Source organism: Narcine bancroftii, chromosome 2 (assembly GCF_036971445.1).
Source record: "Narcine bancroftii isolate sNarBan1 chromosome 2, sNarBan1.hap1, whole genome shotgun sequence".
NCBI classification, from domain to species: domain Eukaryota; kingdom Metazoa; phylum Chordata; class Chondrichthyes; order Torpediniformes; family Narcinidae; genus Narcine; species Narcine bancroftii.
In genome coordinates this window covers 373,055,674-373,080,384 of record NC_091470.1, presented here as the reverse complement: position 1 = coordinate 373,080,384, position 24,711 = coordinate 373,055,674, and the positions used below count along the sequence as shown (strand labels likewise).

At 49.1% G+C, this 24,711-nt stretch overlaps 1 protein-coding gene across 15 annotated transcripts in view; it reads right to left on the bottom strand.

The window, feature by feature from the left end:
• Positions 1-24,711, bottom strand: part of LOC138755891 (anion exchange protein 2-like) — a 356,627-nt gene that overhangs the window by 61,381 nt on the left and 270,535 nt on the right. For 14 of the 15 annotated variants that reach the window (XR_011352609.1, XM_069922672.1, XM_069922674.1 and 11 more), the window contains 3 exons: positions 22,113-22,318; positions 6,170-6,306; positions 2,818-2,998 (listed from right to left, as the gene is read on the bottom strand). Coding sequence is in view for 14 of the 15 variants with exons in the window: in XM_069922672.1 (XP_069778773.1) it covers positions 2,818-2,998; positions 6,170-6,306; positions 22,113-22,318 (524 nt within the window). In the remaining variant the exon portion in view is untranslated. Of the gene's footprint in view, positions 1-2,817; positions 2,999-5,832; positions 5,940-6,169; positions 6,307-22,112; positions 22,319-24,711 lie in introns of those variants that run through there. The other variant, XM_069922681.1, reaches the window with a different exon arrangement.

Sequence of the window (24,711 nt, the reverse complement as noted above, 5' to 3'; positions counted from 1 at the left end):
CGGTTCTGAAATGTTCTATGGTCTAAGATCTTGAGTCAGTGGGCCGAGGAATGGCAAATGAGTTACATTTAGGTGAGTGGAAGGTGTGGCAAGTCCAATCTGGGAGGGGTGGAGTGGTGAGGCTGGAGAGACCAGGACCTTTCCTCCGGAGTGTTGGAAGCCAAGGGGTTGATCTTATGGAGGCTTACAACTTCAAAGGGAACAATGGTGAAAATTTACAGATCAGGGGAGCCGAGCTATAAGTGGAGGGTATGGGCAATGTCAGGGGGTGCTGAGGGGGGTAACGTCTTCACATATGTGGTAGGTATGTGGCATCAGTGCTCAGGAAAAGGGAGAGACAGGTACATGGATAGGAGCCAAATGCAGGTTCAAATAGGCAACTTGGTTGTAATGAATAGGTTGGGTCCCATGGCCTATATCCATGCTGTATAACCCTGTGACTGTCTGACCTGCTGAGTTTTCTCTTTGCCTGTTGTGCCTGTATGTTAATCGTCAATGATCCGTGTACAAGGACACCAACAGTTTGCAATCTTTATGAAATATTCTCCTATTATTTTTCTGCAGGTAAGGATGACTTCACATTTTCCATCTTATATTCCGTGCGCAGTTCCCACACACTTGGCCTGTCCCACATCGCGGCATTGGGACCTACAGACCATCCACAAACTGCCACGCTTTAACCCCTCCTAACCCAGCACCCTGTTACTAACCACCTCAACTTTGTCTCAGGAAATTCAACATAATGCTAGACAGAGCAGCCCTGCTGGATTTTTCACATCCACCTTCCAAACCACTCCCTCCCTCCTCCACCAGCACAGTAGCCACAGTGATCACCACCCATCCAGGTGACTCCGAAAGCCTGTTGCAAACCCATGACCTCTCTGAGCAGAACAAGCACGGGAACACCAACTCCTGCTCAATGGCATCAACTGGCCTTGCCAATTGACCAAACTTCTTAGCATTGAACCCAACAGGAGAGGACATTGAGGAACATGTATAGAGACCAGCAATGGCTCAAAGACCAGGTCTGAGATCACCCCAGAGTGTTGAATCAACACATTGCCTAAGAACCCAAGTTTCTAAGGGAGCTTTCCTACATCATAGAGTGGGTGGTCATTTGAGACATCCTTTTCCTGCTATCTGCAGGTGGAGCAACCCCCTCAGTGCACAACCCCTAAACCCCAAGGCCCTGCAAAGCCATCCGTCTTGAGCTTATCCAATTCCAGGAAGCTGGTGCTTAGGCAGTGAGGTCAGATCACCATTACTGGCAAGCTTCTTTCTACATTCCCTTTAACGAGCCACTAACAGGAACCCTCCTCCATCACCAGACGAAGCACGAAGCACAGGAGGGTTGACATCATGTTTTATGTACAAAATTATTATCTATTTGTACCTTAATGTGTGCTGTTGTAGTTTTTATCATGAAATACCTGCTGACTGCAGCAAGTCAGAATTTCGGTGCATTGGTACATTATCATTAAAGATTAGTTTGGCCGCACCTGGAGAGTGGCGCTCAATCTGGTCCTCACACAACAGGATTGATATGATTACAACAAGGAAACAGGCCCTTTGATCCAGCCTGTTGAAGCCAGCTGAACTAGTCCAATTTGCCTGCATTTGGGCCATATCCTCTGTACCTTCCCTTTCCATGACCCTGCCTAAATCTCTTCGGGGGAAGTTTTTTTTTCACACAGAGTGTTGTGGGAGCCTGGAATGCCTTGCAGGGGATGGTGGTGGTGGCTGGAACATTAGGGGAATTTAAGAGACTCTAAGGCACATGGATGAAAGAAAAACAGAGTGCTATGGGTTCGGGAGGTTTTCTTTTTATTTGGAAGGAACATATGATTCAGCACAGCATTGAGGGCTGAAGGGCCTGGACTCTGCAGTCGTGTTCTATGCTCTAGAATCTACTTGTTTAAGCAAGGATAATTAGGACAGTCATCTTTTTTCAAGGGACGGCAGTAACAAACACCAGAGGGTGTGTGTACAAAGTGAAGGGAGGGAAGTTTCGGGGAGATGTCAGGGTTAAGTTTTTTTTACACAGAGAGTGGCGGGGGCCTGGAATGTCTTGCCGGGGGTGGTGGTGGAGGCTGGAACAATAGGAACATTTAAGAGACTCTTAGATAGACACACGGATAGAAGAAAAATAGAGGGTTACGAGGAAGGGAGGGTTTAGTGTTTTTTTGGTAGATATATATATAGGCTGGCACCACACCGAGGGCTGAAGGGCCTGTCTGTTTCATTAGCTGTAATGCTCTATGTTCTTTTAAACATTGGATGAACTGTTCATACTCACCCTCCATGTCTCAACTATTTATTCAACAATAATATTTTTTTTATTTTAATATTGGTATCATTTGTGTGTGTGTGTGTTATGTCTGCATATGTGTTTGCAAAGTGTTGCAATGAGGAGTGGAGAACGTTGTTTTGTCGAGTCGTACTTGTGCAGTTGGATGTTAAATAAATTTGAACTTGTCATTGTACCTGCTTCGAAGTTTCCTCTGGCAGCTCACACCCAGCACCCTCTGTGTAAAAACAAGGATCCTCTTTCCCCCTCACTTTAAGTCAAGTCTTTCCGCCCCAGTGACATGCTTGTGACATTACTGAACGTGGAATTCGAATGAGCAGGGTATAGAGGTACGTGGAGTTAATGTAGAGAGGCATGATTGTCGCCATCGGGAGATAGGCTGAAGAACCCATCTTTATAATTTGACGACTACCTAAACACGTTGTGATATTCAACATTCTAAGCAAAGTGGGCTGGTGTACAGAAAGCGCGATGCTTCAGTCTTTCACAGTCGTTGAACTGAGAGTTACCGTGTGCCAGTGTCTTCCTGAGCTCCAACAAGCTTCGAAAGCTGAGAGAAGCCACATGTGGCTTTCCCCAGCGATCCGTTTCCTCTTCCACATCCTCCTCAAACTTGATCCACCTGGCCGTCTCCTTCCACTGCATCTCATGGTTCTTGTCCATCGTTAACTCGTTCAGTTCAACAAACACCTGAACAGATGACAGAGGCAGCCCATTACACCTGGTGACTGTGCGAGAAGCCCTAACAAGGACAAGGCAGGGAACTACGGGAGAGACTCTAACACCACTGGTTTAATTTAATGTAGACATACCACACGGTAACATGCCCTTACGTCTCAGAGGCCTGTGCCACCCAAATACTCCAATTAACCCCTGTATGTTTTTGAAGGGTGGCAGGAAACCAGAAGACCAGGAGGAAACCCACGCAGACTCAGGGAGAACGTACAAACTCCCGACAGAGTGCCGGATTTGAATGGTGTTGTTGGCGCTGTAATAGCGTTCCGTGAACTGCTACGCCAACCAAACCACCCCTTGGTAACTTATTGGAAAGGCTTTTGAGGGATAGGATCTACATGCATTTGTAACGACACCCAGTGATTTGAGAGAGTCAGCATGGCGTTGTGTGTGGGAAAACGGCTCTCACAAATTACAGAGATCTTTTTGAGGAAGTGACCACAGAGATGGATGGAGACATTGTATGGGTAGTTTAGTGAGGCCTTTGACTGGTCCACAAGGTTAGATTACATGAGATCTAGAGTGAGCCAGTCAACCAGATGCAACGTTAGCTTCATGGTGGGAGACAGGGGGTGGTCAGAGGGTTGCTTTTCAGACTGGAGGCCTGTGGCCAGTGGTGAGCCTCAGGGATCGGTGCTTTATCATTTACATCAACAGTCTGGGTGGAAAGTTGGTGGCACACTAATAAAATGTCATTGTTTATTGTCATGTATACCAGGATACAGTTAAAAGCTTTGTTTTGTGTGCTAATCAAGCAAGTCAACTCTTAGCAGCTACAGCCACAATAAACAGTGCTGGGAGTTGTGTTACATCGAGTGCAAGGTCGGGAGGTAAGTACATCGTGTGACCTGTGAGAAAAATTCATCAGTGCAAGGGCATCATCTTTGAACAGTGAGAGTCTGATAACAGCATGAAATGTCCATGAACCTGGAAATGGTTGTAAAACCCAGGTCATTCGGTGTATTTAAGGCAGAGATTGACAGGCTCTTGATTAGCCAGGGCATCAAAGGTTATTGGGAGGAGGCAGGGCAGTGGGGCTAAGTGGGGAAAGGGTTCAGCTCATGATTAAGTGATGGGGAAGACTCGATGGGCTGAATGGTCAACTTCTGTTCCTTTATCGTATGGTCTGATGGGTGGGTTTAGGAACCCATTGCCAGAGGAAGGTGCAAAGGTGGGTGCAATAATGCCATTTAAAACCCACTTGGATTCGTACACGGATAGGAAAGGCTGTGAGGGTTAATTTGGCCAAATGCAGGGAAATGGGACGAGCTAGATGGGAAACTTAGTCGGGCCGAAGGGTCTGTATGACCCAGCCCTCCCACCGAACTGTACAAGTTGACACCCCGTCACTAACTGCAGTAGCCCATCCATCAACTCTTCACCAACACAATGCCACTCCTGTCCCCAGTTTCCTAGCTGGAGGACAGACCACTGGGTATCCACAAGATATTACAGTTCCCCCAGATGGGCCAGATAACCATTGTGCAGTGTTAAGTTACCAGACCAGTAGCCAGTGTTCCAGAACATTCTCTCCAGGATGAGTTGGAATCTCATTAAGGCAACTGGAATATACCTAAATTCAACTAATTAAATAAATCTGTAATTATAATAGCTTGTTTACATAGCCATGACAAAAAAAAAACTAGGAATGTTGCAAAAACCCATTGGGTTCACTGAGAAGAGATTTGCTGTCCTTCCTGTTGGACAACGCAGAAATGCCCTTTGGCCCACCATATCTGTGCTGACCTGGATACCAAATTAAATGAATCCCATCTGCCTGCACATGGACAATACCCTTCTTCTCTGCATGTTCTGTGTCTGTCTAAATGCCTCTGAGGTAGTCAGAGTCTTTCTCCCAGGCTAGAAATGTCAAATACCAGAGCCCAGAGGTTTAAGGTGAGAGGGGGAAATGTAAAGGAGATCTACGAAGCAAGGATTTTATAGTGGCTGGAGCGGGCTGTCGGGGGTAGTGGTGTCGGCACACACACGAGTGGGCAGGGAATGGGGGGGAGTGGGAGGATACCCACCTTGTGCAGACAGGTGGGATTGCTTTCCACTGGCATCGTGTTCAGCACAGGCTTGGTGGGCTGAACAACCTGTTCCTGTGCTGTACTGTTTGATACGACTTTGCTATCATTTCCCTCCCCTAGCAGCTCATTCCAGGCATCTACCACTCCGTGTAAAAAAAAACACTGCACTCATCTCCTCCTCCCCAACCCATTTCCACCCAGGAAAAACATTCTGACTGTCCACACTATCGCTGCTTCTTGTGATTTTATACACCTCTATCAAGGTCTCCCATCAGCTTCTGATGTTCCAGAGGAAACGACCTACGTTTCTACAACCTCTCCCCATACTTTTCCCCTCTAAACCAGGCAACATCCCAGTGAACCTCTTCCACAGCCTCTCTGAAGCCTCCTGGGTGACTCCTAGACCCTGCAGTGAGTTTTATTTTTTACCACCTCCTTTGGAGCAGTACGGGAAGGGCAACATCAGCTTGTGACATCCACAGCCCTTGGATGAATAAATAAAAAGCCTCAACACCTAAGGTTAGAACACAAAACCCCCCTCCCCACTCTCAACCAGGTGGGGACTGTGTCTCCACAGTCCACCCAGAAAGCAGAGCCCAGATTGATCTCTCGCCAGGTCCATCCACCTCCCTGACAGGGCTGTCGCCATATAAGCAGGAAGGTCAAGACCGTGCTGAGGCTGCCTGCAGCACGCTCTCCCTCTCCAGGAGGAGAGTGGACTCTGATCACCAGCAACTCACTCCTCTCCAGTTTACTTACCATGTAATACTTCATCGTAACCTCCTTGGCTGGTCAGAATCAGTGCAGGGCAGCAGCAATGCTCAAGTTTTGCTGTGTGGTCTGTTGAGAGTTTGCCGAGCACTCTTCAAACACTCTGGTTAAGTGAGGCATGATCAGATGGAGCTCCACCCCTTCTCTGCTCTCAACCAATCAAGGGTCAGAGAGGTGGAGCCTGTGGAGGTGCAGCAGTCTGACCCTGACCATCACAGGTACACATGAATGCTGACCACGGAGAGAAAAGCCTGACACCTAAGGTCAAGCAACAAGCAACGAGACAGCTGAATAACAAGGGAAGGTAATGAAAGTGGGACCTCACCTCATGTGGCTGCCGATTGGTTTTCTTGGCCTTGGGGTGTGGCTCAGCCTGATCCTTGCCCACATGCACGACTGTGGCCTTGGCACTCCTCCTGACCAAGTGCCGTCGCACCCCCGGAACATCCTCGAACCGGTGACCTGCGGAGAGAAAGTAGCGTCACATCCAGAATTCCCGACAACCTTCTGAGGTCAGGACAGGGTCAATGGCGTAACTCCGAATTGATGTCCTATTAAATGAAACAGGCCCTTCATCCCAATGGACATACGCACCAAGATTCTGACTGGAAAGAACCTGTTCGGCTGCAGTGAGGAAGGATAGATAAACGATCTTCACAGCTGCAGCTAGTGTAAGAAAAAGGTACAGACAGATCTGTTGGGGGTCCCAGAGTGGATTATATTTAGAACAGGATAGAACGGGGGGCTTCAAGAACCTAATAGCTCACCCCCTAAAATGACAGAATGAGAAGAAGACGAAATGAACTGACCCAGTCTGTAAAAGTAGAGGACACAATTTTCTTGTTTATTTTCATTGTGTGATGACATTGTTTAATGGGTTTATTGTATATTGTAGATGTTGAACGTTGAGTGGGTGGGGAGGGGGGGTGAGGGACGGAGGGAAGGGGGGGAAAAGGGAGAAAGTGACACTGTGTATATTCAAGAGGGAAATGTTTGTGTGTATTTTGGTTAATATGGTTCATAGTGTGAATAATAAAAAATAAAAATTTTTTTTTAAAAATGAACCCAATAGCTGTTGGATGCACACTGGCCATAAATCTGGAGGCGCTGCACCAGGCTTCTGAACCTGCTGCCCAAAGGGAGCAGTGAACGAGATCATGACCGAGTGATGGAGATCCTCCACGAGGTCCAATTTCAAATTATTTAATTTACTGGTGCAGTATAGTGGCAGGCCTATCCGGCCCAAGAGCCCGTTGCCCAGTTTCACCCACGTGACCAACTAACCAAAATTGATCTCTCTCTTTACTGCCTTGGCTCATTGTGGTTGGCGTATGCTATACAGCAAGTAATGATTTTGAAGTATCTGCGTTCTGCCTGGAGTCCAGTGACTAGTGGAGTTCCGTAGGCCTGGGATCCCTGCTCTTTCTGATCTTTATAAAAGACGGACAAGGAAGGGATGGGTTGTGCCAATAAGTTTGCACATGTTATGAAGGAAGGAGACGTTGTGGATATGTAGAGGATTGTTGTAGGCTACGATTGGACATAGACAGGATGCAGAGTTGGGCAGAGATGTAGCAGATCGTGTTCAATCCGGAAAAGACTGTTGATGCACTTTGAAAAGTCAAACTTGAAGGCAGGATACGTGCTTACTGGCAGGATTGTTAACAGTGTGGAGGAGCAGAGGGATCTTAGGGTCCAAGTCCATAGATTCCTCAATATTGCCATGCGGGTTAATTGGGTGGTTAGAAGGCTTATAAGATCATAAGACATAGGGACAGAAATAGGCCATTCAGCCCATCGAGTGTGACCCTCCATTTAATCATGAGCTAATTCATTTTCCCACTCTGCCCCACCGCCCGGACTTCTCCCCATAACCTTCGATGCCCTGGCAAATCAATCTCTGCCTTAAATACACCCAATGACCTGGCCTCCACAACCACCAGTGGTAACGAATTCCACAGATTCACCCCCCTCTGGCTGAAGAAATTCCTCCGTATCTCTGTTCTAAGTGGACGCCCTTCAATCCTGAAGTTGTGTCCTCTTGTCCTAGACTCTCCCACCATGGGGAACAACCTTTCTACATCTACTCTGTCCACGCCTTTCAACATTCAAAATGTTTCAATGAGATCCCCCTTCATTCTCCTTAATCCCAATGAGCTGTCAAACGCTCCTCATGTGATAACCCTTTCATTCCCAGAATCATCCTCGTGAACCTCCTCTGATTCCTCTCCCATGTCAGCACATTCTTTCTTAAACGAGGAGCCCAAAACTGCTCAGAATCCTCCAAGTGACGTCTCGCCAGGGCCTGATAAAGCTCTTATCTTCTATTCCTCTTGAAATGAACGCCAGCATTGCATTTCCCTTCTTCACCACTGACTCAACCTGTAGTTTACCCTTTGCATCTGTACATTTTCAATTTCCTCCATTTAAAAAATAGTCTTCCCATTTATTTCTTCTACCAAAGTGCATGACCATAGAGTTTCCAACATTTTTTTTTCATTTGCCATTTTTCTACCCATTTTCCTTATCTGTCCGTGTCATTGTAAAGCTTGGGATGCTGGCTTTCATTCATAGGTGAATTGAATTCAAGAGTTGAGAGGTCATGTTGCAGCTTATAAAACTCTGGTGAGACCACACTTATTCATTTCTGGTCACCTCAATACAGGAAGGATGTGGAAGCTGTGGAGTGGGGGGAGGTAATTTACTAGGATGTTGTCTGGATTGGAGAATGTGTTTTGAGAAACGAAGTTGACAAAAACCAGGACTTTTCCCTTTGGAGCAGCAAAGGATGAGATTGGAGTTAATAGAGATATAGAACACAGAACAATAAAGCACAGTACAGGCCCTTTGCCCCTCGACGTTGTGCTGACCCAGATATCCCTTCCTTAAAAAAAGTACTAAACCCTCCCTACCCCATAACCCTCTATTTTTCTTTCATCCATATATCTGTATAAGAGTCTCTTAAATGCCCCAATGTTTCAGCTTCACCACTATCCCTGGCAATACATTCCAGGCCTCCACAACTCTCTTACCCCTGATGTCTCCCCTAAACTTCCCTCCCTTCATTTTGTACACGTCCTCTGGTGTTTGCTGATCCTGCCCTGGGAAACAGGCGCTGGCCATCCACCCTATCTCTGCCTCTCAGTATCTTGTAGACCTCTATCAAGTCTCCTCTCATCCTTCTACGCTCCAAAGAGAAAAGTCCCAGCTCTGTTAACCTTGCCTCATAAGACTTGTTTCCCAATCCAGGCAACATCCTGATAAATCTCTGCACCCTCTCCACAGCTTCCACATCCTTCCTGTAATGAGGTGACCAGAACTGAACATAATACTCCATGTGGTCTCACCAGAGATTTATAGAGTTGTAACGTGACCTCTCTATTCCTGAATTCAATCTCCCATTAATGAATCCCAGTATCCCATAGGCCTTCTTAACTATCCTATCAACCTGTGCGGTGACCTTGAGGGATGTATGGATTGGACCCCAAGGTCCCTCTGTTCATCCACACTCTGAAGTAACTGACCATTAACCGTGGACTCAGCCTTCTGGTCCAAAATGCATCACCTCACACTTATCTGGATTGAACTCCATCCGCCACTTTCCTGCCCAAGTCTGCTTCCTGTGTAACCTTCAACAACCTTCAACTCCATCCACAACTCCTCCAACCTTCATGTCATCTGCAAACTTTCTGACCTCTCCGTCCGCCTCTTCATCCAGGTCATTCATAAAAATCAGAAAGAGCAGGGGTCCCAGAACAGACCCCTGTGGCACTCCACTCCGACCTCCAGACAGATACTTTCCTTCCACTACTACTCTCTGTTTTCTTCCTACAAGCCAATTTTTTATTCCACTGATCTGGTGCCTCATGACTTTCTGGATAAGGCTCTTGTGGGGGACCTGTCAAATGCCTTGCTTTTAAAATCCATGTAGCCCATATCTACCACCCGACCTTCATCAATATCTTTTGTTACCTCCTCAAAAACTCAAAGCCATGTTGACTATCCTTGAGTAGTCTGAACTTCTTCAAATGCTCATAGATCCTATCCTTCAGAACCCTCTCCAATAGTTTGGAGAGGTCCACCCCCTGACCAAGTTCATTCCCCAGTCTGGCCTCTCCTCTCATCGGCTGGTCCACAAACTGTGTCAGAAATCTTTGTACACACCTGACAAATTCTGCCCCATCCATCCCTCTTGCAGTCAGTAGGTGTCAGTCATTATTATGGAAGATAGTGAGAGGTATAGATAGCTGGACAGCAATTTTTACCTCCACAACAATGGACAGTATCAGAGGGCATCTGTTTAAGGTGAGGGGAGGAAAGTATAGGGAAGATGAGAGTAGTGGGTGCCTGGAATGCATGGTAGGGGTGGTGGTAGAAGCTGGTACAATAGGGACATGTGAAAAACTCTTGAACAGGTAGATGGATGGAAGAAAAATAGTGTTAGGAGGGAAGGATTAGATTGATTATGGAGAAGGTGTACATTGTGCTGTGTTCTATGTACATGACAATAAACCACATTGATGGTGGGCTGAAGGGCCTGTTTCTGTGACCCATTGTGCAGAGTTCTCGGATGGTGTGGAAATTTTTAAAGCGTGCCCAAGAGAGCTTCTTCACTCCACAGACTGAGGGACCGACCAAAGTGGGTACAACACTGGATCTCCTCTCAGGGAATGAGGAAGTGACTGAACTGTCACCACTTGGCAGGACAGAGAGACCAAGGGGTTCAGCTGCATATTTCCGTGGCAGTGGACACTCAGGTGAACATGATAGGGAAGAAGGTGTTTGGCAGCTGTACCTGGCATTGGTGAGACCACCCTCGGAGAACTGTGTGTAGTTCCAGTCATCCAGCTACAGGAAGGACATCAATAAGTGGAAGGGGTGTGGAGGTGATTCGCCAGGATGATGCCATGACTGGAGGGGTGGAGTTATAGGGGTCTGTATTTCATGGAGTATCGGAGGCTGAGGGGTGATCTTACATGAGGGGTTTTCTTTGGCTTGGCTTCGCGGACGAAGATTTATGGAGGGGGTACCCCCCACATGAGGGGTACGGATAAAGTAAATGCTCACAGTGTAGGCGATTCCAGAACTAGAGGGGGTGATTCCAGAACTAGAGGGGGTAGGTTGAAAGAGAGAGGGGAGAGATTTAAGAGAAACCTGAGGGGCAATGTTTTCCACACAGACGGGGTCTGTATTTGGAATGAGCTGCCTGTGGAATTACAATATTCAAAAAGCATTTGGACAGATTTACAGATTGGAAAACTAAGAAGGATATGGACCAAATGAAGGCAAGTGGGACTAGCCAGAAAGGCAACTTGGTCAGCAGGGATTAGATGGGCTGAAGAGTCTCTTCTGTGCTGCCTTGCTCTATGACTACAATCCGTAATGCCCGATGCACCACGATTAGTTAGCAGATGATGATTGTTGGTGGTGTTGCGTACAGCGAGGAAGGTTGTTCTAGGGTTCAATGGAGTTGATGCATCTTGGGAAGTCAAACAGGGGTTGAACATGTGTAGTAAATGGTAGGTCACTGAGGAATGTTGATGGACAGATAGCTTCTAGTTTTGAGGTCACCTGTAAATTTCCTGACCACTCCCATCTCATTTGCCAACATAGATGACAAAAGACATGGACCCAGCACCAATCCTGGTTGGACACCCCTGGTCACAGGCCTCCAATCAGGAAAAGAACCTACCACTACTATCCGCTACCACTTTCCAGTAAGCAAATTTGGAATGCAATGGGCCAGCTCACCTTGGATCCCATGTGATTGAACCTTCCACACAAACGTACCATGTGGGACCTTGTCAAAGGCCTGGCTAAAGTCCACCAAAAAGAACAAGGTCACTTCAGACCCACCGCAGAGAAAGAGGTGATTTGGCCCACTCCCTCTGTCCACCATTCAAAATGCCTTGAACTATGAACAGTGAAGCCCTTCCCCTTCGCACATGTTTCCAGCTCCCCATCACCGCCTGTTTTGCCAATTCAAGTGCCCAAGATCACAGAAAGGTGCAGAAGGTAACAAACCTCAGGAAGGAAGCTGACGTCATAAAGGGTCCTGTTCCCTTCAGGCTGAAGACCAGTACCTCCAGGTTCAAGAACAGTTTCTTTCCAACAGGCTACTGCTAACAGGCTGTTGAAGCTCCCCTTGCTACACTGATCATGGACTGTTCCCCCAGCACAAAAGGACCATGTGCATTGCTTGCAAGTCACCTTTTTTGCACGAGGATTATTGTGAATATTTATGATCTATCTTTAATTCTTATTGTCTCAGAATTTAACTCAATTAGTTCACTAATTATTGTTCTTTCTTTACACCTCCCCATTAGTCAGGAAGGTGCCTCCATATTGATGAAAATAAACTTGAACTTGGAAGTAACTGTTTGGGCTGCAGAAAGTTAGAATTTTGGTCCATAAACTCCTCCTCCTCATCGTCCTGACCTAGTCTGTGACCCGGAACGTTGACTGACCATCCCTCCCTGTGGTCGTTGCCTGACCCACTGAGTCCCTCCAGCTTCTCATTGTTTGCACAGATCCCACCCTCTGCAGCGTTGGTTTGATGAGGGCATTCTTGGTTCAGTCAATCCATGAATGAGCTTGCACAACTCAAAAAGGAGACGGCTTTTGCTGAAATAGAGTCTGGCACAGAGGTGCCAATGCACAGGACAGAAACAGGCTTCAGAGGGTCATTAACTCGGCCTGTGATATCATGGGCACCACACCTTACTCCACTGAGGGCATCTACATGAGGCAGTGTCTTAAGAAGGTAGCTCTATCCTCAAGGACTCCCACCACCCAGGATATGCCCTCACTTCACTGCTTCCATCAGGAAGCCTGAAGACGAATAGCCAATGTCACAAGGACAGCTTCTTCCCCTTTGCCATCAGATTTCTGAACGGACAATGAACCACAGACACCACCTCACCTTTGTACTACTGACTTATTTTTTAAAATTTTGCATTTATGGAATTGTAATCTTTGGTAATTTTGCACCTTCTGCTGCCACAAAATAAACAAATTTCAATGACAATAAACCTGATTCTGATATATGGAGTAAAAATCAATCTGCCAGTGGAACTCAGCTGGTCAAACAGGATCAGTGGGACAAAAAGGATTCCCACCCAAATGTCAACCATTCCGTCCCACTGACACTTCTCAATCTAATCCTCTCCCAGGAACTCAAAGATTTAATTCCCATAATGATTTCAGAACGTAGCACCTATTTCCTTGAACTCAAAGTGGACCTTGACCAACCGACATCTTCACACTGAACACTTCCAAACTCACCAGTCTGTCAAACAATGCAAACCTGGTCTCATCAGAAGCTCTATTTTACACGTTTGAGGATGGAGTGGGTTGGGGGTCACACAGGTCAGACTGGTTGGAGATCCAAAAGGAAGAAGGGAATGGGACTTAAGCAGAAATAAAAGCCATGCAGCACTGAGCTGAGGCCCAGAGGGACAGAGCAGTGGGAGAACTAGAGTCTGAGGAATTCAAAGCCAATACAGAGAGAGCAGGAGAGCTCATGTTACAGTAGCCCCTTTCACACTGGCGCCTTATCCTAGTAATTAACGGCCAATATACCGGTTAACAGGCCAGTGTGAACGCTCGCGAATTGGCTCACAGGCGTCAAATCACGCCGGTGATGGACCGCCTAGGTAGGGTGTATCATCCCTGGGGGTCATCTGACATCTGCGTGCCAATTAGCCCAATGTGAAAGGGACATACACTATCCAGGAACAAAGTAGTGACATGTTGATGACTTTCTGCGTGTGTGCAGGAACGTGAAGGAAACAAAAGATTAAAAAGGTATAAGCTCTATTCAATGACTAAATCCTGATCAATCTATTAATATCTTGTATTTAAACAAAATTAATCATACCCAATTATAACATAATTAAGCTTTATGTACAGCACAGAATGAGCCCTTCAACCCCCGTTGTTGTGCCGACCTATATAAACCTTTTAAAATTTATAAAAGACCGTGGGAAAGTGGTAGCGGCAATAAAACATAATAAGTGAACAATTTATAAGACCATGGGAAAGTCTCAAAGAGAGAGAGAAAAAGATATAGTGAGTGCAGAGAAACTGCCGCACAGGATTCTGGGAGGGCAGGTCCACCATCATGCGCGCTCTCTCTCTCTCTCTCTCTCTTTCTCTCTCTGTGACTTTCCCATAGTCCTTTATTAATTTATAAAGGTTTATATTAGGTCGGCACAACAACGGGGGCTGAAGGGCTCATACTGGGCTGTACATAATGTTTAATTATGTTATAATTAGGCATGATTAATTTTGTTTAAATACAAGATCATAATCAGACATCACTGGTGGAAGATAGGTGCCCCCTCCCCCACTCCCAGGGGATGTCTGGCAAAAATGGCTTCTTTAACTGCCAACTTACAGGTTAGTCAGTCTGAAAAGGGCTAGTGAAGAGAGGCATCCCTGAAAACTAGGGTTGATGTAGAAAATGCTGGGAATACTCAGCAAGTCAGGTAGCATGTGTGGAGGGAGAACCTTCAGGTCTTTGAAACTGACAGCTGGGGAAGGGGCAGAAGGAGACAGTAAGGGTGTGTGAGGCTGCAACAATAATGTGCCCCACGCAGTCCTAGCCTGAGAAAATCCAAGCTCAGTCTTTACATCAATCGTGCTGGTATCAGGGGGAGAGCAGGGCAGGTGTCGGGAGGGGGGAAGAGGAGGTCAGGGGGTAAGGTGGCAGATGTGGGATGGGATGCAGGCAGACGTAGAGATGGAGAGAGGAAAAAAGGTGGAGAGAGGGCAGAGAGAGGAAGGCAGAGGGGAGGCAAGGATGAGTAGAGAGGGAGGGGACATTGGAAGTGAGAGGATGATGGCTAGAAAGGGATGAAGCAGGGAGAGGGGCTGGTGGAGGAGAGGGGAGGGAACAGTGCGAGATGGTAGCTATGTGGTGGAGAGGGTGGGAGAAGGGAGGAGAAAGAGGAGGGTGCAAAGTCTCACCTATGTTCTGTCTGCAGGGACAGTCTGGAGCTCCCAGCCACAGTGACCCATTCCTCTCCCAGCTCCCTCACTGCTGCCTGACCTCTGCCTTCCCCACTGTGAGGGAGAGGTGAAACATAACCAGACCATCTGCGGCCACTCCTGGGTAGGCCTCCGTGCAGCCACAGGAACTTCACATTCCCTCATTGCAGGGAACTCACACCCTCTCAATTCTTTTCTAGAAACTACCCAGGACCAGTCTTTCATAAACACACTTCTTTCCTTCTCCCTTACCAGCCTTCTCTTACTCAGTTTCCAGACCCTCACACATCTTCCCAATCCCCACCCCTCCCATCTGTTTCCATGTTGCCTTTCTTCCCAGGTTCCATAATCTGCAGTCCTTTCCGTTCCCCATTTACTAACTAATCCCACAGCCCCACTCTCTCCCACAGCCCTGTGTCAGTCCCCACACTAATCCCAATGTCCCGCTCTCTCCCCTCTGCCCTGTATCAGTCCCCACACAGATCCCACTGACCCACTCTTTCCCCTCTGCCCTGTATCAGTCCCCACACAGATACCACTGACCCGTTCTTTCCCCTCTGCCCTGTATCAGTCCCCACACTAATCCCAATGTCCCGCTCTTTCCCCTCTGCCCTATATCAGTACCCATTCTGATACCACTGACCCGCTCTTTCCCCTCTGCCCTGTATCAGTCCCCACACTGATCCCACTGACCTGGTCTTTCCCCTCTGCCCTATATCAGTACCCATTCTGATTCCACTGACCCGTTCTTTCCCCTCTGCCCTATATCAGTCCCCACACTAATCCCAATGTCCCGCTCTCTCCCCTCTGCCCTGTATCAGTCCCCACACAGATCCCACTGACCCACACTTTCCCCTCTGCCCCGTATCAGTCCCCACACTGATACCAATAACCCGCTCTTTGCCCTCTGCTCTGTATCAGTCCCCACACAGATCCCACTGACCTGCTCTTTCCCCTCTGCCCTGTATCAGTCCCCTCACTGTTCCCACTGACCCACTCTTTCCCCTCTGCCCTGTATCAGTCCCCACACTGATCCCACTGACCCACTCTTTCCCCTCTGCTCTGTATCAGTCCCCACACTGATCCCACTGACCTGCTCTTTCCCCTCCACTCTGTATCAGTCCCCACACTGATCCCACTGCCTCACAGCCTTGAATCAGTCCCCATTTTGATCCCACTGGCCCGCTCTTTCCCCTTTGCCCTGTATCAGTCCCCACACTGATCCCACTGACCTGCTCTTTCCCCTCTGCTCTGTATCAGTCCCCTCACTGATCCCACTGACCCGCTCTTTCCCCTCTGCTCTGTATCAGTCCCCACACTGATCCCACTGACCTGCTCTTTCCCCTCCACTCTGTATCAGTCCCCATTTTGATCCCACTGGCCCGCTCTTTCCCCTTTGCCCTGTATCAGTCCCCACACTGATCCCACTGGCCCGCTCTTTCCCCTTTGCCCTGTATCAGTCCCCACACTGATCCCACTCCCCAACTTCCTTCCCACAGCCCTGTATCAGTCCCCACACTGATCTCACTGTCCCACTCACTCCCCACAGCCCTGTATCAGTCCCCACACTGATCTCACTGTCCCACTCACTCCCCACAGCCCTGTATCAGTCCCCACACGGATCCCACTGACCCACTCTTTCCCCTCTGCCCTGTATCAGTCCCCACACTGATCCCACTGACCCACTCTTTCCATTCCACTCTGTATCAGTCCCCATTTTGATCCCACTGGCCCGCTCTTTCCCCTTTGCCCTATATCAGTCCCCACACTGATCGCACTCCCCAACTTCCTTCCCACAGCCCTGTATCAGTCCCCACACTGATCTCACTGTCCCACTCACTCCCCACAGCCCTGTATCAGTCCCCACACGGATCCCACTGACCCACTCTTTCCCCTCTGCCCTGTATCAGTCCCCACACTGATCCCACTGACCCACTCTTTCCCTTCCACTCTGTATCAGTCCCCATTTTGATCCCACTGGCCCGCTCTTTCCCCTTTGCCCTATATCAGTCCCCACACTGATCCCACTCCCCAACTTCCTTCCCACAGCCCTGTATCAGTCCCCACACGGATCCCACTGACCCACTCACTCCCCACAGCCCTGTATCAGTCCCCACACGGATCCCACTGACCCACTCTTTCCCCTCTGCCCTGTATCAGTCCCCACACTGATCCCACTGACCCACTCTTTCCCTTCCACTCTGTATCAGTCCCCATTTTGATCCCTATATCAGTCCCCACACTGATCCCACTCCCCAACTTCCTTCCCACAGCCCTGTATCAGTCCCCACACGGATCCCACTGACCCACTCTTTTTCCTCTGCCCTGTTTCAGTCCCCACACTGGTTGATATCTGGAACTCACTGCCATTGGAGCTGGAATCAGATACAGTCGCTATGTTGAAAAGATATACAGGAAGACACATGAATAGACAAGGCATAGAAGGATCAGATCCTAATGCAGGCAAATAGGAGTCATGTAGATGGGGGAAAATATGGGCACGTTACTGATTCTCACCTCAGAAGCTGCTAACTGCCACTTGCATTTGCATCATTCATCTGCGCCAGGGCTCATCAACAATTTCCTGCCATTCACCTTCCCATTTTCAGATGGAGTGGGGAATTTTCTTCACTCAAACACTCATCACAAGTCAAGTAAACATCCAGCGCAATTTAGAGGTTTGATGGGAGATAGCGGATCAGTGGGATCAGTGTGGAGACAGATACAGGGCAGACGGGAAAGTGCGGGGAAGTGGGATCAGAGTGGACAGTGATACAGGGCAGAGAGGAAGGAGCGGGTCAGTGGGATCAGTGTGGGGATTGATACAGGGCAGAAGGGAGAGAGTGGGGCAGTGGGATCTGATTTGGGACAGATAGAGGGCAGAGGGAAATGAGAGGGTCACTGGGATCAGTGTGGGGACTGATACAGGGCAGAGGGGAGAGAGTTGTGTAAAATAAAACCTTTCTGTCGGATCCCATAAGACATAGGAGAAGAAAAAGGCTATTCAGCCCATCAAGACTGCCTGCCATCTAATCATGAGCTGATCCATGTTCCCACTCAGCCCCACTACCTGGCCTTCTCCCCATAACCTTTGATGCTCTAGCTAATCAAGAACCTGTCAATCTCTCTCTTGTGCTTTGAAATCCTGACCCTGGGAAGTTTCTGTTTATATCTGAGGTTAACAGCCTCTTCAGGCCTTTTGTTTTTTTGCAAAGTTACCCTTCTTTTACCAAGTCTTAGAACTGAGATTTTCAATTTACCTGGTCTGCACAACATCTGTCGTCCTGTGTAAGATCAGCTCTAGTGTGAAACTCCCAGTTCTCGCTGGATTTTCCTGGCTCCTCACATCCTCCAGGACCCTGGGAAGAGGGCCACTGCAGCAGGGTATTGATGCATTCCTGTGGCTTCACACTTCTGATCCAACAGTGAGCCAGAGATAGGCCAAGCACTACACAAGGTACAGTTCAAACACCTTGGGCAGTCGTGAAATGACCACGTCTGCTGTGTCCTGGTTGGTTCCCTGAGAACATTCCAGGTACATCCCGGTACTGTCACTAGAACAGCAACCTGTGTTTAGAGAGCACCCAAGGCTCTGACTTCAAAGTGTAAAATACAAGGCAATTATATCCTGAGCCAATGAGCAAAAGCTTAGTTGAAAAGCGTGTTTTAAGGGAGTGTCTCAATGAGGGGGAGAGAGGGAGAGGTATAAACAGGAAGAGTGGATGGAGAGGGGGAGAAAGAGAAGGAAGGGAGAGAGGGGAAGAGATGAGTGGAGAGGAGAGAGGGGAGAGAGGGAGTGAGAGAAGGGGATGAAAGAAGCAGGTGAGGGAAGGGCGTGAGAATGAAAAGTGATGGGGAGAGAGGGAGAGGAAAGGGGAAAAGAATGAAATGGGACAGGGGAGAGGTAAAGAGTGGAAAGGGAAAAAGGTGTAGGTTGAATGGGGAGGGAGAAGGGGAAAAAGGAAAGGGGTGAGGGGTAAAAATGAGGGAGAGGGAGCAAAGGGAAGAGGGGAGAGAAAAAAACTTCAAATGTATAGAAATTGACGTGGAAAATTCAAAAGGAAATGGAACAGAGATTAGGAAAGGTACACAAGGCAGGATGATAAAGATTAAAGAGGAAAAACATCCAAGTTGGAGGAGTCGAGAAACCTTGTTGAAGGAGGTTCAATAGAGAAAAGGCTGTTGAACAAGGTGATGGGGTTACAGAGGAGGGGATTACAGAGATGGAGAGGAGGGGGGGGGGTTACAGAGATGGAGAGGAGGGGGGTTACAGAGATGGAGAGGAGGGGGGTTACAAGGAGGGGAGGGTGTTACAGAGATGGAGGGGAGGGTGTTACAGAGATGGAGAGGAGGGAAGTTACAGAGATGGAGAGGAGGGGGGGGGTTACAGAGATGGAGAGGAGGGGGGTTACAGAGATGGAGAGGAGGGAAGTTACAGAGATGGAGGGGAGGGTGTTACAGAGATGGAGAGGAGGGGGGTTACAGAGATGGAGAGGAGGGGGTTACAGAGATGGAGGGGAGGGTGTTACAGAGATGGAGAGGAGGGAGTTACAGAGATGGAGAGGAGGGGGTTGCAGAGATGGAGAGGAGGGGGTTACAGAGATGGAGAGGAGGGGAGTTACAGAGATGGAGAGGAGGGGGGGTTACAAGGAGGGGTGGGTGTTACAGAGATGGAGGGGAGGGTGTTACAGAGATGGAGAGGAGGGAAGTTACAGAGATGGAGGGGAGGGTGTTACAGAGATGGAGAGGAGGGAATTACAGAGATGGAGAGGAGGGGGTTACAGAGATGGAGAGGAGGAGAGTTACAGAGATGGAGAGGAGGGGGTTACAGAGATGGAGAGGAGGGAAGTTACAGAGATGGAGAGGAGGGGGTTACAGAGATGGAGAGGAGGAGAGTTACAGAGATGGAGAGGAGGGGGTTACAGAGATGGAGAGGAGGGGGTTACAGAGATGGAGAGGAGGGGAGTTACAGAGATGGAGAGGAGGGGGGGTTACAAGGAGGGGAGGGTGTTACAGAGATGGAGAGGAGGGAGTTACAGAGATGGAGAGGAGGGGGTTACAGAGATGGAGAGGAGGGGGTTACAGAGATGGAGAGGAGGGGAGTTACAGAGATGGAGAGGAGGGGGGGTTACAAGGAGGGGAGGGTGTTACAGAGATGGAGGGGAGGGTGTTACAGAGATGGAGAGGAGGGAAGTTACAGAGATGGAGAGGAGGGGGGGTTACAAGGAGGGGAGGGTGTTACAGAGATGGAGGGGAGGGTGTTACAGAGATGGAGAGGAGGGAAGTTACAGAGATGGAGGGGAGGGAATTACAGAGATGGAGAGGAGGGGGTTACAGAGATGGAGAGGAGGAGAGTTACAGAGATGGAGAGGAGGGGGTTACAGAGATGGAGAGGAGGGAAGTTACAGAGATGGAGAGGAGGGGGTTACAGAGATGGAGAGGAGGAGAGTTACAGAGATGGAGAGGAGGGGGTTACAGAGATGGAGAGGAGGGAAGTTACAGAGATGGAGAGGAGGGGGTTACAGAGATAGGGAGGTGTGGAGTGGCTGGGATGGGGTTACATGGATAGGCCAGGCTATTGGGCTGGTAGTACATCGATAAAGGAATTATAGGGATTATAGGGATTAGATCCGGGCTGCAGACCCACCGAGAGCAAGAAGTGGAGATGCAGCGCTCCCATGAGGTCCAACTACTCGGTCAACTGTTGTCAGCTCCATAAGGGCTTTGAACGGTAGTTTTATATAAAATCTCGTGACCGCGAGGTCTGTGCCCAAGATGGCAACAACTCTGATTGGCAGCAGCCATGAGGGTTTGTAGACTCCAGGGAAGTGGAGGACTGGCACAGGGCACCAGAAAACAGAGAGACCACCCACCCCCCAAATCTGAGAAGGAGAAGAGGAGGAGACGACCCATGGGACAGTGACCACGGTGGCAGACCAGTGAGGGGGCTCTGCAGATGAAAGGGCCACGCATGCCGGTGACTCAAAGTGAGGAACCCACAGAGGTTGTGGGCTGATGTAGACTGGTGTTGGAGGACTTGTGTCAAACTGCAAACTGCTGGAGACCGGCTTGAAACTGACTGGAGGGGTACCAGGTATTGGAACTGGGATACAAGGGAGTGCTGAAGGGTTCCTGAGCATGTCGGGGGTTCGGATCTGGAGCTCAGGTTGCCAGTGGTTTGGACTGGACACTGTCTGGCTGCAGGACTGCTGGACGTGACTCTACGGACACTCAGTGACTCGGGGGGGGATGGGGTCCTCTCTTTTGCTTCTCTCTCTCTGACTGTAAGAGGCACTTTGGCAATTCCTGCCAGTGGCGAATCTGTCTGCCTTGCAGCAGGCCAAAAGGGAATTTCATGTAATAGGACACTATTTTATTACTATGACAATAAATTGAATCTTGAATCTCCAGTGATTGGATTTGGGTTTGAATCTGGCACTGTCTGTAAGGAGTACCGGGGGTGTAGGTTAATTGGGGGTAAACTGGGTGACACGGGCTTGTGGGGCTGAAGGTCTGTGCTGTGTGTATGTCAACCCTTCCTCTGTGACAGTTCTCCAAACCCTTAATTTGTCGATCTTTTTAATATTTATCTCTCTTGCCACCTTTAATATATTTATATTTTTTATTTATATTTACATTTAGACATACAGCACGGTAACAGGCCCTTTCGACCCACGAGCCTGTGCCACCCAATTACACCCAATTGTCCGATAACCCCAGTACTTTTCAAACAGTAGGAGGAAACTGGAGCCTCCAGGGAAACTCCACGTGGACACAGGGAGAACGTACAAACTCCTTACAGACAGCGTGGGATTCAAACCCCGGTCCCGATTGATGACGCTGTAACAGCGATGCACTAATCAATACACTAACCGTGCCTCCCTGCAAAATATATCGAATGATCCAGCCTCCACCACCCTTCTGCAGATGCACCACCCTCTGTTGAAAGAAATACCTGCACAGCTCAGTTAGAAATGACTAGACCCTTCCAGAAAATGCTCAATGCACAGAATGGTCCACAGCTGGGATCAGCAAACAGTGAGCCAGGGGTTTGGGCTCTTAGCCTTGGGTTCCTGGACCAGAACCACAGCCCGTCACCTCTTTTGTGGTGACTCCACATCTAACCTGCGGCTCGAGAGCATTTCCATGGCTCAGTGGAGAGGAGGCTCACTGCTCACCCAGGCTGGTCATTCCAAGTCCCTCCCCCACTGCAGTCCTGAGCAAATGCTGGAACACTCCAGACACACACTCTGCCAGGTGTAGCCACCACCACTCACTTTTCATGTAGTCCAGATCTGCCACGGCCAACATCTCCGCCTCTAGCTCATCAGTGGGAATCTTTTGGAACTTGGCCTCACTGACGGTGGTCTGGCTCCCAATTCTGCGCCGATCCTTTAGGTCGTAACTGCTGCGATGGGCCAGCGGTGTCTTCAGCAGGACCCGGTTCTCCTCCAGCAGGCTGGGGGCGCTCACTGCGGCTGACCTAAAACACAACGGAGAGTAGAGCAACATTACCTCGTGGCTCCTGCACCTCAACCAATGGCCAGCACATCGTATGCCTTCTTAACCACCCTATCCAGCTTGAGGGATCGATGGAACTGGACCCCCAGATATCTCTGCTCCCCCCACACTGCCGAGGCTCTGCCATTAAACACGAGCTTCTCCTTCCAAAATGCATCACTTGACACCGCCCATCTCTACAATCTGTCGATAACCTACGACAATCTTCTGCACTATTCACAAATTCCTCTAACCTTTGCATCATCTGCACACCTACCGAACCACCTTCTGCTTCTTTGTTCAATGCATTTACAAAATTCACAAAGAATAGGGGTCAGAACAGATCCCGGTGGAACTCCACTAGTCACTGACCTCCAGGAAGAATACATTCCATCCACTACCACCCTCTGCCTTCTGCAGGCAGGCCAATTCCAAATCCATGCAGCCATGGATCCCATGCCTCATGAATTTCTGAATGTGTCTACCATGAGGGATTTGTCAAATGCCTTACTAAAGTCCATATACACCACATCCACCACCTACCTTCCTCAATGTCATTTGTCACCTCTTAAAAACAGCTCATGTGGGTTCAAAGGCAGGACCTGCCCCTCATAAAGTCACGCTGACTCTTCCTGAGAAGACTAGGCTTCTCCAAATGCTTGTCAATCCTGTCCCTAGGAATCCTCTCCAATAGTTTGTCCACCACCGATGAAAGACTCATTGATCTATAATTCTCAGGATTCTCCCTATTACCTCTCTTCAACGAGCTAACTACATTTGCCATTTTCCAATCCTCTGCTACCTCCCCCGTGGCCAGCGAGGATACAGAGATCACTGCAATGCCCAAGTAATCCCTTCTCTCACTTCCCATCCAAACCTGGGATATATCCCATCCGATCCTGGGGCTTATCTATCCAAATCTTTTCCAGAACCTCCAACACCACTTCTAACCTGGACGTGTTTTACACTGATCCCACACTCATGAAGGTCTCTCTCCCTGCAGAACACTGAAGCTAAGGATGAATTAAGGATCCTCCCTACCTCCTCTGCCTCCAGGCACGATCCCCTCCCTTTATCCCTGAGCAGTCCAGGTCATCTTACAATTCTTATCAGCCTGCCTACTTTTGCTTCCCAATCCTTAAAATATGCCGCCTTCTTCCTCTTGACTAACTGCTCAGCGCAGACATGAGAGTGAGAAAGAGGCAGGGCAAGGGAAGTTTAATCACAGAGGGGGCAGCAATTGTTTGTGGGGTGGCACAGTTCCGAGAGGTCGAGGCAAGAGAGAGAGCATCTGGTTAAAGGATCAGGGTGGAGGGCATGGAGACCTGGCCTGGGGAGAGGGAGGCGGTGGCCAAACTCACCAAACAGGTTGAGCACACTCAAAGCTTGGCTGTGCAAGCCCACACCTGACCCAGCCAGGGAGGTCATAGAACATTGAGCACTACAGCACAGGACAGGCCTTCAGCCCTCAATGTTGTGCCAACCCATGTATTCCTTAAAAAAAATCTAAATCTTCCCTACCCCGTTACCCTCTATTTTTTCACCATCCATGTGCCGTCTAGGGGTGTCTTAAATGCCCCCAATATTCCAGCCTCCACCAACCCAGCAAGGCATTCCAGGCCCCCACAACTCTCTGAGTAAAAAAACTTGCCCTGATGTCTCCCCTAAACCCTCCAACCCTTCACCTGCTACAGATGCCCTCTGGTGTTTGCCACTCCTGCCCCAGAGGAGGAGAGCACTTTAACCCCACACCACCCCACCCTCTTGGCATGGAGCTCACTGGCCGAGCAGGTGACGGGGTCCTGCAGCCATGAATCCAGAAACTGCACTGCATGGGAACCACTGGCACACAAACCAACAGGGAGGTGGGATGGATGGGGATGGAGAGAGGGAAGGGGGAATGGAGGGAGGGGTGTGAAGGAAGTAAGGGGAAGGGAGAGCGGGGGTGAGCGAGGAGTGGGAGGCAGAAGCAGGGAGGGAGGTGGGGAAATGGGCAGAAAGGGAGGGAGGGAGGGGATGGAGGGTGGAAGGGGAGGGAGAGAAGGAAGGGGAGGGAGGGAGGGGGTGAGTAAGGGAGTGGAAGGTGGAAACAGGGAGGGAGGTGGGGGAATGGGCAGGAAGGGAAGGTGATAAGCATGGAGGTTAATGGGAGATGGGAGAGGGAAGAGTGTTTGTGTCTCGGAGGAAATAGAAATGTATTTAATGTTTCAAATGATTGTGGGAGGCTATTCAGCCCCTCGAGCTGAGGCCAGCTCCCTTTTGCCCATTACAAGTGGCCCTGAGGTGTTCTCCTCACAAACCCTCCCTCAATTGTGAACATGACGACTCACCCTCCCTGCACTGCATTCCCCACCACACCACCACCTTGCCATGTGA